Consider the following 18,784-nt stretch of genomic DNA (forward strand, 5'->3'; position numbering starts at 1 on the left):
TTATGAAATCAAACAAAGTTTAATTTTGGACCCTTTGGGCCCTTTATTCCTAAACTGTTGGGACCAAAACTCCCAAAATCAATACCAACCTTCCTTTTATGGTCATAAACCTTGTGTTTAAATTTCATAGATTTCTATTTACTTATACTAAAGTTATGGTGCGAAAACCAAGAAAAATGCTTATTTGGGTCCCTTTTTGGCCCCTTATTCCTAAACTGTTGGGACCTAAACTCCCAAAATCAATACCAACCTTCCTTTTGTGGTCATAAACATTGTGTTTAAATTTCATTGATTTCTATTGACTTAAACTAAAGTTATTGTGCGAAAACCAAGAATAATGCTTATTTGGGCCCTTTTTTGGCCCCTAATTCCTAAACTGTTGGAACCAAAACTCCCAAAATCAATGCCAACCTTTCTTTTGTGGTCATAAACCTTGTGTCAAAATTTCATAGATTTCTATTAACTTAAACTAAAGTTATAGTGCGAAAACCAAGAAAATGCTTATTTGGGCCCTTTTTGGCCCCTAATTCCTAAAATGTTGGGACCAAAACTCCCAAAATCAATCCCAACCTTCCTTTTGTGATCATAAACCTTGTGTTAAAATTTCATAGATTTCTATTCACTTTTACTAAAGTTAGAGTGCGAAAACTAAAAGTATTCGGACGACGACGACGACGACGACGACGACGCCAACGTGATAGCAATATACGACGAAAATTTTTTCAAATTTTGCCGTCGTATAAAAACTAACTGCCTAATTTGTGTACAAAAAATTAACGCAAAACAAATAGGTAACACAGCAACAAACGACAACTACTGAATTACAGGCTCCTGACTAGGGACAGCAATACGAAAAAAATGTGTGGAAAACCGATTGCTTGAGTGAATTTAGGAAGTCCTGCCACGTGAAGAACACAAACTCACAACCTGAATGTTAAAAGGCTAGTGATACAGAACTGAGAAGTTAAGTAGGTAAAGGATACTTGCAAAGTTTTATTTAGGCCAAGCTTAAAATTCAATACAGTTATCTCCATTTTTATGCATTCTATATAAAATTTTAAAAAAACCCAGTTAATTGTCAACATACTGTCGGTGTCATGATCGAATTTAAAAAACTTGCTCTCGCCTCGTTCACTCTAGAATGAAATAGAAGACTTCTGCTAATTTTGTTGATTATTGAAGAAATCACATAACAATAAATTAGTGAAATGAAAAATGACGGCTTAGCTAGTTAAAGTCCCTTAAAGTGTGGAATTTAGCTCCTCAAATATATAATGTTGTCCAATCAAAATCGTGATAATAAATAAATTGCATTAGAATATAAAATTGTTTGTTCAAGACAATAAAGAATATTTATTTTTTTAAGATTTCTCTCCTGAAGTATCTTGGTTTTGTGATATCTGATTTCTGAGTTTTATATTTCTTTATCTTTTGTAACTTATTTTCTAATTGATTCAATGTAAGCATTTATTACTCTATAACACTATATGTACCTGTAAGTATTCCATCACTTCTTTATACTGCCTCTTTTGTTCTGCTGCTGCTACATCATATGGAGTCTTACCCTGAAATACAGACAAATCTTTGTATTACTTTCATCTGTTAACACCCAGTCTTTGATAGAACCATGCAAAATGCCTATAAGTGGGTCCACATGACATGTCAACCAAATGAAATGAAATTTTGCACACATGTTATGATAGTCAAGAGAAAAAAAATCTAACTTTAAAATTTTATTTTAAGCTATTTTTAGATTTTACAGCACCATCTACTGGAAATGCCTGAATTTCCAAAATAATCTACAAAAATATCACAATTTTGTTGCTCTGAATATGCTAGATAAGGTTATTTTTAACTGGTATTTGAATTGATTTTTATAACAAGCATCATTCGTCCTTGGAAACTTGACAAAATGTTAAAGCTTGAGTATTGCTAAATTTTTAGACTGACCGGTCCAAAAAGGGCATTTTGGGTATATTTTGGATACTTGGTAAAAAGATCATCAAAAGGACATGAAATCTCATAAAGTACTTTGAATTTTTAAATGTTTTAAATATTTCTATAAAGGTTTATATGTGTACTACAAGTTTTATGATTTTTGAGCTAGGGTCTCTTACACCGTTACCATGGCAACGGAATAAAAATGGGTTATTTTCATATATTTTCAACAATAATCTGTGTATTTAATCATGAAAACTTATTTATCTTTTGACATCATCTCATGATATTTGGCATGAAGGTGTATTACAATAAGACAGTATAAGTCATAAAATAAAACTGCCAGTTGACCTTGACCTTTGACCTCAAGGTCAAAATATTTGATTCCCCCCCCCCAGGTTTTTTTTACTAGAGCACACATTTTTCTCCTCCTTGCAGATTTTTTTAATACTTGACACACAATGTCAGCACCTAAATATGATGTGTTGTGTACCATGGATAATGACCTTGATATTTGACCTTCAAGGTCAAATAGGTAATTCTATATATCTGCCTAAAACACAACATTTTGTCTTGACATGTCAATATGAAAGAGAAGTGTACTGATTGCTTATGAGACATCACAATTAAAATGGAGTGGTAGTAAGCAATTTTATTTTATAGGCCACAGAATGGGCAAGACCTTTGCAGTACAGCTAAGAGTTTTTCCCGGTGGTCATGTTCCGCTCCCTCATATAATGATGTTACTGTTTAGACTTATCTTAAAAACTTTTTAAAAAGTTCAGAACCCAATCCGTAACCCATATTTTATCTTAATTACCTTTCTAGTTCATCATGGGGGTCATGCCCTGCCCCCTACATACAATTGATGGTTAAATAGCTTGAAATATGTTCATATTCCTACCTTAAATCATATTTATTTTTTCAATCAGACCTTAGAGTACACCAATGATGTTTTTGCTGGAGTTCACTCCCCTTATAAACACTGTTCAGATACCCACCTATAAACTATATACTTTAATAATTTTATATCATGACTAGACCAATTAAGTGTACCATATATTATGTTACTCATGTCCTAACCCCTCGACTCTACAGGGAAGACATTAGTTTTGATTCACTAAAACAGTTCTAACAAGTAATAGTTAAATTTTCAAACAAATCGTAGAATTTTAGCTTAATGCAAAAACTTAAAATACTACAAATTCAGAAATTAACGTTTGTAATAATATTATAATTGCTTATTCATGGTGACCGTCAAAAATTTGAGATTAATCGAAGCAAATTTAAATTACACTGTAACAGAATATTTTACAAAAATGAAAATGCAACTTTGGTTATATAACAGCCTATGCCATATAGAGTGTCAGGTTTCCCAGTTTGTTGCAGATCGTGTAGCGGACAATGGGTGTACAATGTTTTGGCTGGTTAACTTCTGAGATGAAATGTTGTATCCTTGACATATACCCAATATCTATTCTTGGTTTTGGCTGGTTAACTTCTGAGATGAAATGTTGTATCCTTGACATATACCCAATATCTATTCTTGTTGTCCCTCTCAGCACCACATTGCAGCTGGGGATATATATGCTGTTTATCTTCTGTCCGAGCATCGGTTCGTAATGCAAAGTATCTAGTATAATTAATCGTTATCTAATCTAAATTCATGCCATTGCTTTCTAAAGATAAATGGTCAAGGCTGAAGATAAACCCAGTTCAAACAATTAGAAGTTGGGGGAACATTGAACATCGGTTGTTTTATTCATATTGCAATTATTTTTGAATTTATAGAAGGTCTTTTTAGTCAGTTTGTTAGATTTCCCAAATAATAACTAAGAAAACAATGAAGATTTGATAAATAATGGCTGTTGTTTGAAAGGCCCAAGAAAAATGTAAAATTTCTTCAATTTTTTTTAAAAAGAACCTATTATAATACATTGTACCACATTTTCTTACTTTTATATTGTATGCTTTTTATACGACTGCAAAAAAAAAACACATTTGGTTTAATTGAATGGATCTCTATAATTTTAAAACTAGATGTGTCAAACCGACACAAATGTCCCCGTCCCAAAAAGTTGAAAATCTGCAATTTCAATATAAACACATGTGGACACAAACATGATGGTAGTCTCACATATCAAAAATCAGCTCAACAATCTGGAGGCATATAGAAAAAAATCCATATAACTGTGATTTTCAATAATTTATCAGAGTCAAAAGCCCGTAATTTCATCAAAAATTAGTGAAGCAGAACGAAACTTAAACTTGACCTGTAACTCATCATGGGTAACACACATACATGTACCAAAATCAGTCCAATATCTGAAGGCGTTTAGAAAAAAAGTCTGTATAACTGTGATTTTCAACAATTTCTCAAAGTCCGTAATTTCGTCAAAAATTAGTGGAGCGGAACAAAACTCAATTTTGATCTGTAACTCATCATGGTTAACTCACATACCAAGAATCAGCCCAATATCTGAAGGCGTTTAGAAAAAAAGTCTGTATTACTGTGATTTTCAACAATTTTTCAAGGTCCAAAGCCCGTAATTTCGTCAAAAATTAGTGGAGCGGAACAAAACTTAATCTTGACCAGTAACTCATCATGGTTAACTCACATACTAAAAATCAGCCTAATATCTGAAGGCGTTTAGAAAAAAAAGTCTGTATAACTGTGATTTTCACTGACTGAAAATTCTCAAAGTCCAAAGGCCGTAATTTCGGCAAAAATTAGTGGAGCGAAACAAAACTTAAACTTCATCTGTTACTCATCATGGTTAACTCACATACCAAAAATCAGCCCAATATCTGCAGGCGTTTAGAAAAAAACTCTGTATAATGGTTTGTTGCTGAATGACGGAATGACAGAATTTCGGAATGACGGAATTTCGGACAAGGGTAAAACTATATGGCACCAACAATTTCGTTGCGGGTCCATAAAATTAGGTTCAATACCACAAAAGGAAGGTTTGGATCGATTTTAGGGATGATGGTTTCAACCATTTAGGAAAAAGGGGCCACAAAGAGGCCAAAAACAAGCATTTTTCTAGTTTCAGGATAATTACTTGTGTATTAGTATTTCTATTGCTCTGAAATTGTACCACAATGTTTAATATTACATGTAGAAAGTTGGGATTCATTTAAGGGGTTATGGGGCCAACAGTTTAGAAATAAAGGGCCAAAAAGGGACCAAAAACTAGCATTTTTATAGTTTCCAGACAATAACTTGTGTGTTAGTGTATGGATCTCTCTGAGGCTTGGATCGAGTTTGGTGTTAATAGCTCAAATATGGAGGAATTAGGGGTCAAAAAGGGACAAAAACAAGCATTTTTCTGGTTTCTAGACAATACCTTGTGTTAAAGTGTATGGATCTCTCTGGAAAGTACTACAAGATTCAAGATTTCGTTATACAAAGGAGAGGCTTGGACTGTGTTGTGGGGTTGTTGCTCTAAGGGGGTTTCAAAAAGGTAAAGGGGGTATTTTTTTTCCAATTCATTAAAGGGATTCAAATGCTTTTTTCCAAAATTTTCCAAATTTCGAATTCAATTGCAGAGTATTGCACAATAGAATTGTTTGATCTTTGACCACATTTATTTTGTGTCAGAATTATATATATTATGTCAAAAATTTGATTTCAATCCAAATTCAGACAGTATCAAGCATGAGTATTGTGTCCAAAATGCCCCAACTGTTCAATGTTCGACATCTCCGGTCGTATCAGGCTGCGCTCAGCTAAGCATTTTATATACGCAAGGTGGAAAAAAACTGAAAAAGACCTCGTTATAAAGGCTGTGATTGTTCGTGTCAGTGTTAAAGTGTAATTTTGACATAAAAAATATATAAAGTATTTTGTAAAGTTTGCTTCAGACATTATGATATCTCTTAACAATAAAAAACTTAACATTAATAAGCTCTGTCCAAATTTCATAAAATCTAAGTTTTGATAAAGTTGTTGGTGTTAAAAAAAAGAACTAAATGTTGACGCCACTGCAATCAACGAAAGAATATAGGATCGCTATATCTTACTTTTGCAACATAAATAGTGCAGTATCGAAAAGTACAAAGTACTACAAAAAGGTCTGCATGGCTCAAATTGTCAGACGACTTATAGCCTTATAACCACGATTGTTAACCTCTTTTTTAAAAATTTTGCCTAGTATCTTGAAAACTTCAATCTAAAGAAGTCAACTTTAAAAAGCAAGAAAAAATGTTTTATAATTATTTGATTAAAAGAAACATTTAAATACATTCGATTGTTTTATAATGATGAGTTAACTCAAGTAAAATATGACAGCACACATTAGTTTAGATGTCTGTTTTTATAGTTTAGGATTTCTTTGTATTAATCACTTGGTAATATAAAAATCAATGCTATTAATTTGACTGTATTTTTTTTAAGGTATTTACACCTTGTTAAACTATTTCTCTTTTCTTTTAAAAATATTCTTTGAAACTATATGGATATACATGTACAGATTGTAATTCTATAAATGTTTGTTATCAATTAACAACTGCAAATTTTAACATTTTTCAACAGAATAGTACAAGAAATCCTGATTGTTTTCGTCTAAACATTCTCTTTATACACCTTTGTAGGCTTTGTTTTATATTTATCTTTATGAAAAGAAAGGAAGTTTTGAAAGGCTTAAGATTTATCAAGAGCAAAACACTAAATTTGAAGAAAAATCTTTTTTTTTCTTCAGATTTTTGAAAATGCATTTTTTCTCAGAATTACCTCCCTTTGTATCATAGATAATCAATATTTATGGCATGATTTATGCTGATTGTATTGCCTTCATTGTTAGTTTAACATTGTTAGGTATAATAATGGTTTAGAAAAAAAAAAAATACATCCACAAAATTGTCTACGGATTGATATATTAATTTCATTGATTTCAGAGAAAGGCAAATTTGAATATTACATGTATTCAAGGAGAATTTTAGAAAATACTAAAACAAGAGCCCAACCATCGTATATGCTTAAATGCGTTAATAACTATGTCTCTTAATATAACCAAATAGATATATACTTTTATGTTTAAAGTACCGAGAATTGGTAAGTTTGAAAAAAGTTATTCTAAGTTTTTTTTAAATCAGTTTTACTAGATCATCTCCCTTTGTACCATATAAATTCAATATATATTTATATGGCACCATAAATTGTAATTGAACTATGGTCATTGTTACTTTGAATTAATTTGTCAATTATTGTACTGCTTTCGAAATAGAAACACTTATATTACCACAAGAGTGCACACACTGAAATGTCTCGCCTTCTTTACTAATCATTGATATTATGTTGATAATCCTTAATACAAAGCTTTATTACGACTGTCAGATAAACTTAACATGAACCATGAAAATGAGGTCAAGGTCAGTTGAACCATATGCCAGGCAGACATGTACAGCTAACAATGCTTCCATACAACAAATATAGTTGACCTATTGCTTATAGTTTAAGAAAATAGACCAAAACACAAAAACTTTACACTGAGCAATGAACCGTGAAAACCAGGTCAAGGTCAAATAAAACCTGCACGACTGACATATAGATCATAAAATATTTCCCTACACCAAATATAGTTGACCTATGACATACAGTATTAGATAAAAAGACCAAAACTCAAAAACTTAACTTTGACCACTGAACCATGAAAATGAGGTCAAGGTCAGATGACATCTGCCCGCTAGACATGTACACCTTACAATCATTCCATACAACAAATATAGTAAACCTATTGCATAAAGTATGAGAAAAACAGACCAAAACACAAAAACTTAACTATAACCACTGAACCATGAAAATGAGGTCAAGGTCAGATGACACCTGCCAGTTGGACATGTACACCTTACAGTCCTTCCATACAAGGAATATACTAGACCTATTGCTTATAGTATCTGAGATATGGACTTGACCACCAAAACTTAACCTTGTTCACTGATCCATGAAATGAGGTCGAGGTCAAGTGAAAACTGTCTGACGGGCATGAGGACCTTGCAAGGTACGCACATACTAAATATAGTTATCCTATTACTTACAGTAAGAGAGAATTTAACATTACAAAAAATTTGAACTTTTTTTTCAAGTGGTCACTGAACCATGAAAATGAGGTCAAGGACAATGGACATGTGACTGACGGAAACTTCGTAACATGAGGCATCTATATACAAAATATGAAGCATCCAGGTCTTCCACCTTCTAAAATATATCGCTTTTAAGAAGTGAGCTAACACCGCCGCCGCCGCCGTAGCCGCCGCCAGATCACTATCCCTATGTCGAGCTTTCTGCAACAAAAGTTGCAGGCTCGACAAAAATTATCCACAAAATACTAGTTTAAATTCTTTGATTTATAGTGAGAAAATGTACATTTAGACATTTTTTGAGAAGAATTCTACAATGTACTTGACAGAGACCCCAGCAAGTGTATTAGCTAAAATGCATAATTAAGTATTACAATTGATAAAACAAAGTGAGTAATCTTAATATTTTTAATGGACCAAAGGCTGGATAGCTTTTAAAATATGTACTTTTTATGATTTTCTGAAAATATTTTTTACTGGATTATCTCCCTTGTTATAATCCACAAACTGTTTCTTGAAAAATGTATGTACTGATGAGTTTCTAAAGCTTTAACACTTGATTATTCAATAAATCATCATTCTCTATCTAGTTATTTTTCCCATTTATAAGTTTCAGGGTGTTGAAATTGGTCAATTTCATAGAAAAATACTGCCTCAAACATGGGAAAACTGGTTCCTGGTACATTACAGCATCTCCAAGCTGAAAGACATGGGAACCAGATGAAATATTTTTAATATGAACTTCTTTCATAATGATGTTTAAGCACACAAAGTTTCAATCAAATCTGATGACCCCCCTTGTGGACTGTTTTGCATGGTTTTATGGGAGACTGGGTGTTAATTACTAAGACTTTTGTTACACATATCTTACAATTAGTAAGACCAGAAGCAGCTGAGTGTTTTTTTTATTTTTAACAGATGCTAACCATATTATTTTCGTTCATTAAAGACAACATTCAGATTATTTTTCACAATTTTCTGAAGACTTTAAATAGGTTTTAACTCAAAAAATTTTAAAGGATATTAATAAATGTGCCTTCTGTCCCCATTTGGTCTTCTTAATTTTCTTTGCAGTTTGAAGAATGATAAATGCATCCTTATATCTACATACTTATAATAAAGGGCTGTGGGATTTGGGGGGATTTCATCCTTAACTATATTTTTACATTTTTTGGACACATTATTGACAGTTTTTTTTATATTCTTATATTATTCTCTATTCTTTATATAATGGCATCCAATTATTTTCTATTCATTAGTTGTTTACCTATATCTCTAGAACCCTCCACACCCTCCTATATCTGTATACCCACACCACACCATCCTAAATCTGTATATACCCAACCATACTCTCCTAGATCTGTATATACCCAACCATACCCTCCTATATCTGTATACCCACACCACACCCTCCTATATCTGTATATACCCAACCATACCCTTCAAGACCTGTATATACTCAACCATACCCTCCTATATCTGTATATACTCAACCATACCCTCCTATATCTGTATGCCCACACCATAACCTCCTATATATGTATACCCACACCATACCCTCCTATATCTGTATACCCACACCACACCCTCCTATATCTGTATATACCCAACCATACCCTCCTATATCTGTATACCCACACCACACCCTCTTCTATCTGCATACCCACACCACACCCTCCTAAATCTGTATATACCCAACCATACTCTCCTAGATCTGTATATACCCAACCATACCCTCCTATATCTGTATATACTCAACCCTACCCTCCAATATCTGTATACCCACACCATAACCACCTATATATGTATACCCACACCATACCCTTCTATATCTGTATACCCACATCACACCCTCCTATATCTGTTTATACCCAACCATACCCTCCTATATCTGTATACCCACACCACACCCTCCTATATCTGTATACCCACACCATACCCTTCTATATCTGTATAGACCCAACCATACCCTCCTATATATGTATACCCACACCACACCCTCCTATATCTGTATATACCCAACCATACCCTCCTATATCTGTATACCCACACCACACCCTCCTATATCTGTATATACCCAACCATACCCTCCTATATCTGTATACCCACACAACACCCTCCTATATCTGTATACCCACACCACACCCTCCTAAATCTGTATATACACAACCATACTCTCCTATATCTGTATACCCACACCATACCCTTCTATATCTGTATATACCCAACCATACCCTCATATATTTGTATACCCACACCACACCCTCCTATATCTGTATATACCCAACCATACCCTCCTATGTCTGTATACCAACACCACACCCTCCTATATCTGTATATACTCAACCATACCCTCCTATATCTGTATACCCACACAACACCCTCCTATATCTGTATACCCACACCACACTCTCCTAAATCTGTATATACCCAACCGTACTCTCCTATATCTGTATACCCACACCACACCCTCATATATCTGTATACCCTCACCACACCCTCCTAAATATGTATATACCCAACCATACCCTCCTATATCTGTATACCCACACCATACCCTCCTATATATGTATACCCACACCATACCCTCCTATATCTGTATATACCCACACCACACCCTCCTAAATCTGTATATACTCAACCATACCCTCCTTTATCTGTATACCCACACCACACCTTCCTATATCTGTATACCCACACCACACCCTCCTTTATCTGTATACCCACACCCCACCCTCCTAAATCTGTATATACCCAACCATACCCTCCTATATCTATACCCACACCACACCCTCCTAGATCTGTATACCCACACCACACCCTTCTATATCTGTATATACCCAACCATACCCTCCTATATCTGTATACCCACACCACACCCTCCTATATCTGTATATACTCAACCATACCCTCCTATATCTGTATATACTCAACCATACCCTCCTATGTCTGTATACCCACACCACACCCTCCTATATCTGTATATACCCAACCACACCCTCCTATATCTGTATATACTCAACAATACCCTCCTATGTCTGTATACCAACACCACACCCTCCTATATCTGTATATACCCAACCATACCCTCCTATGTCTGTATACCCACACCACACCCTCCTATATCTGTATATACCCAACCATACCCTCCTATATCTGTATATACTCAACCATACCCTCCTATGTATACCCACACCACACCCTTCTATATCTGTATATACCCAACCATACCCTCCTATATCTGTATACCCACACCACACCCTCCTAAATCTGTATATACCCAACCATACTCTCCAAGACCTGTATATACCCAACCATACCCTCCTATATCTGTATATACTCAACCATACCCTCCAATATCTGTATACCCACACCACAACCACCTATATATGTATACCCACACCATACCCTTCTATATCTGTATACCCACACCACACCCTCCTATATCTGTATATACCCAACCATACCCTCCTATATCTGTATACCCACACCACACCCTCCTAAATCTGTATATACCCAACCATACCCTCCTATATCTGTATATACCCAACCATACCCTCCTATATCTGTATACCCACACCACACCCTCCTAAATCTGTATATACCCAACCATGCATACTCTCCAAGACCTGTATATACTCAACCATACCCTCCTATATCTGTATATACCCAACTATACCCTCCTATATCTGTATATACTCAAACATACCCTCCTATATCTGTATACCCACACCATACCCTCCTATATCTGTATATACTCAACCATACCCTCCTATATCTGTATATACTCAACCATACCCTCCTATATCTGTATATACTCACTATACCCTCCTAGATCTGTATACCCACACTATACCCTCCTTTATCTGTATACCCACACCACACCCTCCTAAATCTGTATATACCCAACCATACCCTCCTATATCTGTACACCCACACCACACCCTCCTAAATCTGTATATGGGGCAATATGCACAATTGTTTCTACATAGGCGGTAATGGTAACGTTTTCTTCTGTTGCTCAGCCCATATCATAAACTTGTATATGTATGATGGCTTGTTTCGAAGCTGAGACATTTTTACACATGTGGTTAAATTTTCGGGGTACGAAGTGCGATTCATTTTTCCGTAAATTAGCAAACCCCGAGTATCCTTTTGCGATGTGGCTCCTCATGGTAAAAAATCCAATTTTTGACACAATAAGTTCTTTAAAAATTTAATACTTTGAACACATTTAATGGCTCCATAGCTTTTACACATTTATTCTGTGTTCCCTTACTTTCTAAATTAACACAAATGGTTCAGCTCAGTCATTTGTTTATCATAGAAATGTGTCAAATATCACTACACAGAGATTTTTTGTTTACACGTGACTTTTGAGTTCCTCATTTCAAGGCGCATTAGGGATATTGTCCCATATTGAAATCCATAGTCCTGATTTTTCCAAATATTTTTAGGTGATCTTCATCGGTATGACATTCTGAATAAATCTGTGTATTTTTGTCCATTTCTGAAAAAAAATAAAGTCGTTTCAGCACTATATGGCAATGACACTTTTATCGCTATATTCATTTATTTTTAATACAATGTGTATGTATAATTAATTTCTTCCAGGATACCTTCACTATTCAAAACAAGGACAAAACTTCTGATGATAACCTTAAATTACAATACACAGACCCTGTTAAAGCATTCCATAACATTTTCTTGTGTCTAAAAGTGCATTTTGACAGAGAAATTATGCAAAAATGTAGATTTTATATAAAAAAAAACACCAAAATAATTATTCTTACTGGTGGACATCTGGTATCTAATACTGTGGAAACCACTCGAAACTACTGAGAAATTCATTCTTAACATGTAATTAGAGTGCAATGAAGTGCAAATTTTCAAAACTTGTCCTTTCACATACTTCTATTTGAGAAAAAAAGGCTTTTTACATGTATTTCAGTGAAAACTTTTATCAGTGAGAAATCCACAGGAGGTTTTAAAGGAAACATTGTGACATCACATGTATTATGGCGTCATTAAATAACGACAGATCAAAATAGTGCTAAATATAGTTTGCAGTGTTACATGGGAAACAGTTGCCGCAAGATTTAACTCGAAATATCGAGTCGAAAAGATCAGTAACCAAGCCTTTTCATTTAATATCAAGACCATAGCAACAGTTTTCATATTAGCATATTTCTAACATACCGACTGTAATTTCAATTGCACAAATACCATAAATAAATGATTTAGAGCTTGCCTAATAAAACAAAATGCTTACCAGTTATTCAGGACTTTTTAAAACCTTTAGTTTGCCATCTCATGTAAAAAAGTAATGATATGTCTGGAACTGAAATAAGACAAAAAAATTACTCAGGTTGTGTTATCATTTAATTTAAATACACAAGTATTATTGAGAGAAAAATCTAACTTTTGAAAGTTTTATCGCAAAGAAAGAAAAAAGCTTTTCCCTTGTTGGTTAGCAAACTTCATTTAAACCGTTTATATTAGAAGCAATGAGTAGAAGCTAACTAGCTTAATAGTTGAATAGCAATATTGTTTTCAAGAAGGTTTGACCCTCCCCCCTTTTCACTGAGAAATGTCAATATCTAGTGTTTTGCTCGTGTGTATTAAAAATAGTAATTCATGATTTTCTTAATACATGTACATGTTTGTTTTCTGTTTATTTGCATATGATATCTACTGACCAGGGTCAAATCATTGGATAAAAGCACATGTGATGATGTATCTCACTTTACTCGTGTGAAGTGTGTTATCTCCCTTGATTGTCAGTTATTCCTGTAGACCAGAGTGATAATTACATAACCAAGACTATATTGTGTCATGTTTACTTACAATTTAATAATATAACATGTAAGTTATTTCTTGCCTTTTTCAATTAAATAAACAATTCCTATCGGATCTCTCGGGGGTAAACAAAGTTATGATTGTGCCTAAAAAAAGTGTTCAGCCCCGTGCCAGTAATGCATTTTAAAAGCGAAAATTTCATTGCCTTTTGGCTGATCTTTATCAATAATATTTATCTTAAGCTGTTTATGATAACTAGGTATAAATAAAAAAATACTAACCATCATTTTCACAATTTTCTGTGGTGTACAAGGTGAAATCATCTTAAGATATCTCTGGATCTTTTGTTAGAAGATGGGGCAATATGCGCAATTGTTTCTACATAGGCGGTAATGGTAACGTTTTCTTCTGTTGCTCAGCCCATATCATAAACTTGTATATGTATGATGGCTTGTTTCGAAGCTGAGACATTTTTACACATGTGGTTAAATTTTCGGGGTACGAAGTGTGATTCATTTTTCCGTAAATTAGCAAACCCCGAGTATCCTTTTGCGATGTGGCTCCTCATGGTAAAAAATCCCATTTTTGACACAATAAGTTCTTTAAAAATTTAATACTTTGAACACATTTAATGGCTCCATAGCTTTTACACATTTATTCTGTGTTCCCTTACTTTCTAAACAAGTGAAACTGCGAGCTACTGCTCACTGATGATACCCCCGCCGCAAGTGGATAATATTAATAGTGTAAAAATATGCAAGTGTTCGGTAAACAGGAAGTTGTCGAGTGATGAATCTGAAAACGCATCACCCGGTATAGCTGACTTATAAAAATCCTGAAACCAAATTTCAGAAATCCTTGTATTGTAGTTCATGAGAAAAATGTGACGAAAATTTTTATAACTTGGTTATCATGTGTAAAATCATACAAGTGTTCGGTAAACAGGAAGTTGTCGAGTGATGAATCTGAAAACGCATCACAAGGTATAGCTGACTTATATAAATCCTGAAACCAAATTTCAGAAATCCTTGTATTGTAGTTCCTGAGAAAAATGTGACGAAAATTTTCAACTTGGTTATCATGTGTAAAATCATACAAGTGTTCGGTAAACAGGAAGTTGTCGAGTGATGAATCTGAAAACGCATCACACGGTATAGCTGACTTATATAAATCCTGAAACCAAATTTCAGAAATCCTTGTATTGTAGTTCCTGAGAAAAATGTGACGAAAATTTTCAACTTGGCTATCATGTGTAAAATCAGACAAGTGTTCGGTAAACAGGAAGTTGTCAAGTGATGAAACTGAAAACGCATTACACGGTATGGCTGACATATATAAATGTTGATACCAAATTACAGAAAGGGTGGATGTGTAGTTCCTGAGAAGAATGTGAGGAAAGTTTCATGGGACGGACTGACTGACGGACGGACGGACTGATGGACGGACAGACAGAGGTAAAACAGTATACCCCCCTTTTTTAAAGCGGGGGTATAATTAACACAAATGGTTCAGCTCAGTCATTTGTTTATCATAGAAATGTGTCAAATATCACTACACAGAGATTTTTTGTTTACACGTGACTTTTGAGTTCCTCAATTCAAGGCGCATTAGGGATATTGTCCCATATACCCAACCATACTCTCCTAGATCTGTATACCCACACCACAACCTCCTTTATCTGTAAACCCACACCACACACTTCTATATATGTATACCCAATCCACACCTTTCTTTATCTGTATACCCCCTCCACACCTCCTATGTCTGTATATACCCACCCTCACCCTCCTATATTTGTATACCCAATCCACCTTCTATATCTGTATACCCTATCCACACCCTCCTATATCTGTTTATCCACACCCACCAATATAAGTGTATTTGTATACCCAATCCCCACCCTACTAGATCTGTATACCCCATCCACACCTTCCCATATCTGTATACCCCATCAGCACCCTCCTATATCTGTATCTCCCATCCAAAACCTCATATATCTGTATATCCAATGATAATCCACCCTCTCTAAATCTGTATACCCAATCCACACCCTCCTATACATGTATATACCCAACCATAACCTCCTATATCTGTATACCCACACCATACCCTCCTATATCTGTATACCCACACCACACCCTCCTTTATCTGTATATACCCAACCATACCCTCCTTTATCTGTATATACCCAACCATACCCTCCTATATCTGTATACCCACACCATACCCTCCTATATCTGTATACCCACACCACACCCTCCTTTATCTGTATATACCCAACCATACCCTCCTATATCTGTATACCCACACCACACCCTTCTATATCTGTATATACCCAACCATACCCTTCTTTATCTGTATATCATGTATATCCACACCACAACCTGCTATATCTGTATATACCCAACCATACCCTCCTATATTTGTATACCCTTATTTACACTCTCCTATATCTGAGTATCTCCACACCCACCAATATAAGTGTATTTGTATACCCAATCAACACCCTCTTGATCTGTATACCCCATCAACACTTTCCCAAATCTGTATACCCCATCAGCACCCTCCTATATCTGTATATCTCATCTACAACCTCAAATATCTGTATATCCAATGATAATCCATCCTCTCTATATCTATATACCCATCCACACCCTCTTATATCTGTATACCCCATCCACACCCTCTTATATCTTAATATACCCATCCACATCTGCCTATATCTTCCTATATATGTATACCCCATCCACACCCTCCTATATCTGTATACCCTATCCACCCTCTCCTATATATGTATACCCCGTCCACACCCTTCTATACCTGTATACCCTATCCACCCTCTCCTATATCTGTATAGCCCAATCTACATCCTCTTATATCTGTATACCATATCCCAGGGGTTAAAAAATCCACTAGCCCGACGCCCGGGACTAGAGCATTTACGCCTCGGGCAATCAAAACTTTTAACACAATATGCCCGACGGACTAGTAACAAAAAATTCTTGGCATTTCCAAAATAGATAGTGGAAAATCCCTTCATCCCTATTCTATCTTAGCCAATCAGATTCAATTACGTCATCCGTGATTCAAAGCATTTGAACTGGTTTGTACAGGTCTAGGGTTACGTTCAATATCATAGCAGCTACTTAGGGCTACGCAGATTTATGACTATTGAACGTGTAGGTAGCCTAGCTGCTACATAGATATTGATAGCAGCTACTCGCTAGCTACTCGTTCAGTATAGACAAAAATCTTTGTAGCACTATGTAGCCGCTACGATATTGAATGCAACCCTGTTGTACAGGTACATGTTTTAAAAATAGAACAAATAACTCAGGGTGGCCAGGTATCATCTATTGATCGCAATATCTCATACTTTCAATATTGATTTCTCAGTACAGGGGGTATTGTACATTGCTTCTGTCGAGATTTTCAATTAACAGTACCGGGGTTTTTTGTATTGGTCTTGTTGGACAACTGCTGAACACGAAACAATACAACAAAATATTTCAAAATATTTTAGAACGGGCACCCCAGAAACTTCGTCAGTTTCAAAGCAAAAATCGGTAGATGAAGGGGGTAGAAGGGGGTACTAATGAGGCTGAAAATTCATCCAGAAAAAAATGTAAAATACGATAGGGAAAAGCGGAAAAGAACATATCTAGTGACATAGACAGAAGATTCCCCTGGGCAAGGTCAGCTGTGGCGTCAGGATGAAAAATCCGAGACCATGTTCTGCGAATATTGCCAATGTGTTTACCGAGCACGCCAATAAAAGGTCTCCCTTGTATGTGTGGACAACAAATATAATAATTAAACCACGGCACTTGTTTCACACGATAAAACCAATGAACATGTTTGATACCAATTTATAACTTTTAATTATACCCCCGCTTTGAAAAAAAGGGGTATACTGTTTTACCTCTGTCTGTCCTTCCTTCAGTCCATTAGTCCGCCAGTCTGTCAGTCCGTCCGTCCCATGAATATTTTTCGTCACATTTTTCTCATGAACTACACTACCAGGATTTCTGAAATTTGGTTTCAGGCTTGATATAAGTCAGCTATACCGTGTGATGCGTTTTCAGATTCATCACTCATCAGCTTCTTGTTTACCGAACACTTGTTTGATTTTACACATGATAGCCAAGTTGAAAATTTTTCGTCACATTTTTCTCAGGAACTACAATACAAGGATTTCTGAAATTTGGTTTAAGGGTTAATATAAGTCAGCTATACTGTGTGATGCGTTTTCAGATTCATCACTCGACAACTTCCTGTTTACCGAACACTTGCATATTTTTACACAATTAATATTATCCACTTGCGGCGGGAGTATCATCAGTGATCAGTAGCTCGCAGTTTCACTTGTTTTTCCTGTTAACATGGTTAAGGAGGCTCTCGGGTATAAGATTTTCAGAAAAAAATTAAACATTTATTTTTCATTACAAAATTTATTTATTATTAGTAGTTGTGACTTTATCATATGGTACAAAAATCATTCCAAAAAATCAATTCGTGTGGCCCCAGTTGACTTTTAAAATGTAGATATCATTGACAATGTTCCAAATTATCTCCCTTTGGTGCAAAAATGCTATTTTTTGGCATTAAAATTGAAATATCTTTTTTAACTCATCGGTGACCTATATTTTTTATTGTTGTTTTCGAAGAAGCTGTACATAAACTAAATAATTGTAAATTTAAGCAATTTCTGTAATTTAGTTATTTTTTTTATTTCGATATTACCCTATGACCATAAAAGGAAGGTTGGGATTGATTTTGGGTGTTTTGGTCCCAACAGTTTAGGAATTAGGGTCCAAAAAGGGCCCAAATAAGTATTTTTCTTGGGGTTCTATGATATGCTGAATCTAACCATGTATTTAGATTTTGGATATCAAATGGATATTGGACCATAATAGGTAAATGTCCAATTTAAAAGTTTTAAGTTTGTAAGTTTAAGTTCTTAGAC

At 34.9% G+C, this 18,784-nt stretch overlaps 1 protein-coding gene across 1 annotated transcript in view; it reads right to left on the minus strand.

Annotated features, from left to right (window-relative positions):
- LOC139497847 (uncharacterized) overlaps positions 1-18,784 on the minus strand; it is a 65,354-nt gene that overhangs the window by 37,746 nt on the left and 8,824 nt on the right. Inside the window, exon 7 of the mRNA XM_071286086.1 lies at positions 1,494-1,565. Coding sequence (XP_071142187.1) covers positions 1,494-1,565 — 72 coding nt within the window. The remainder of the gene's footprint in view (positions 1-1,493; positions 1,566-18,784) is intronic.

Source organism: Mytilus edulis, chromosome 12 (genome assembly GCF_963676685.1).
Source record: "Mytilus edulis chromosome 12, xbMytEdul2.2, whole genome shotgun sequence".
NCBI classification, from domain to species: domain Eukaryota; kingdom Metazoa; phylum Mollusca; class Bivalvia; order Mytilida; family Mytilidae; genus Mytilus; species Mytilus edulis.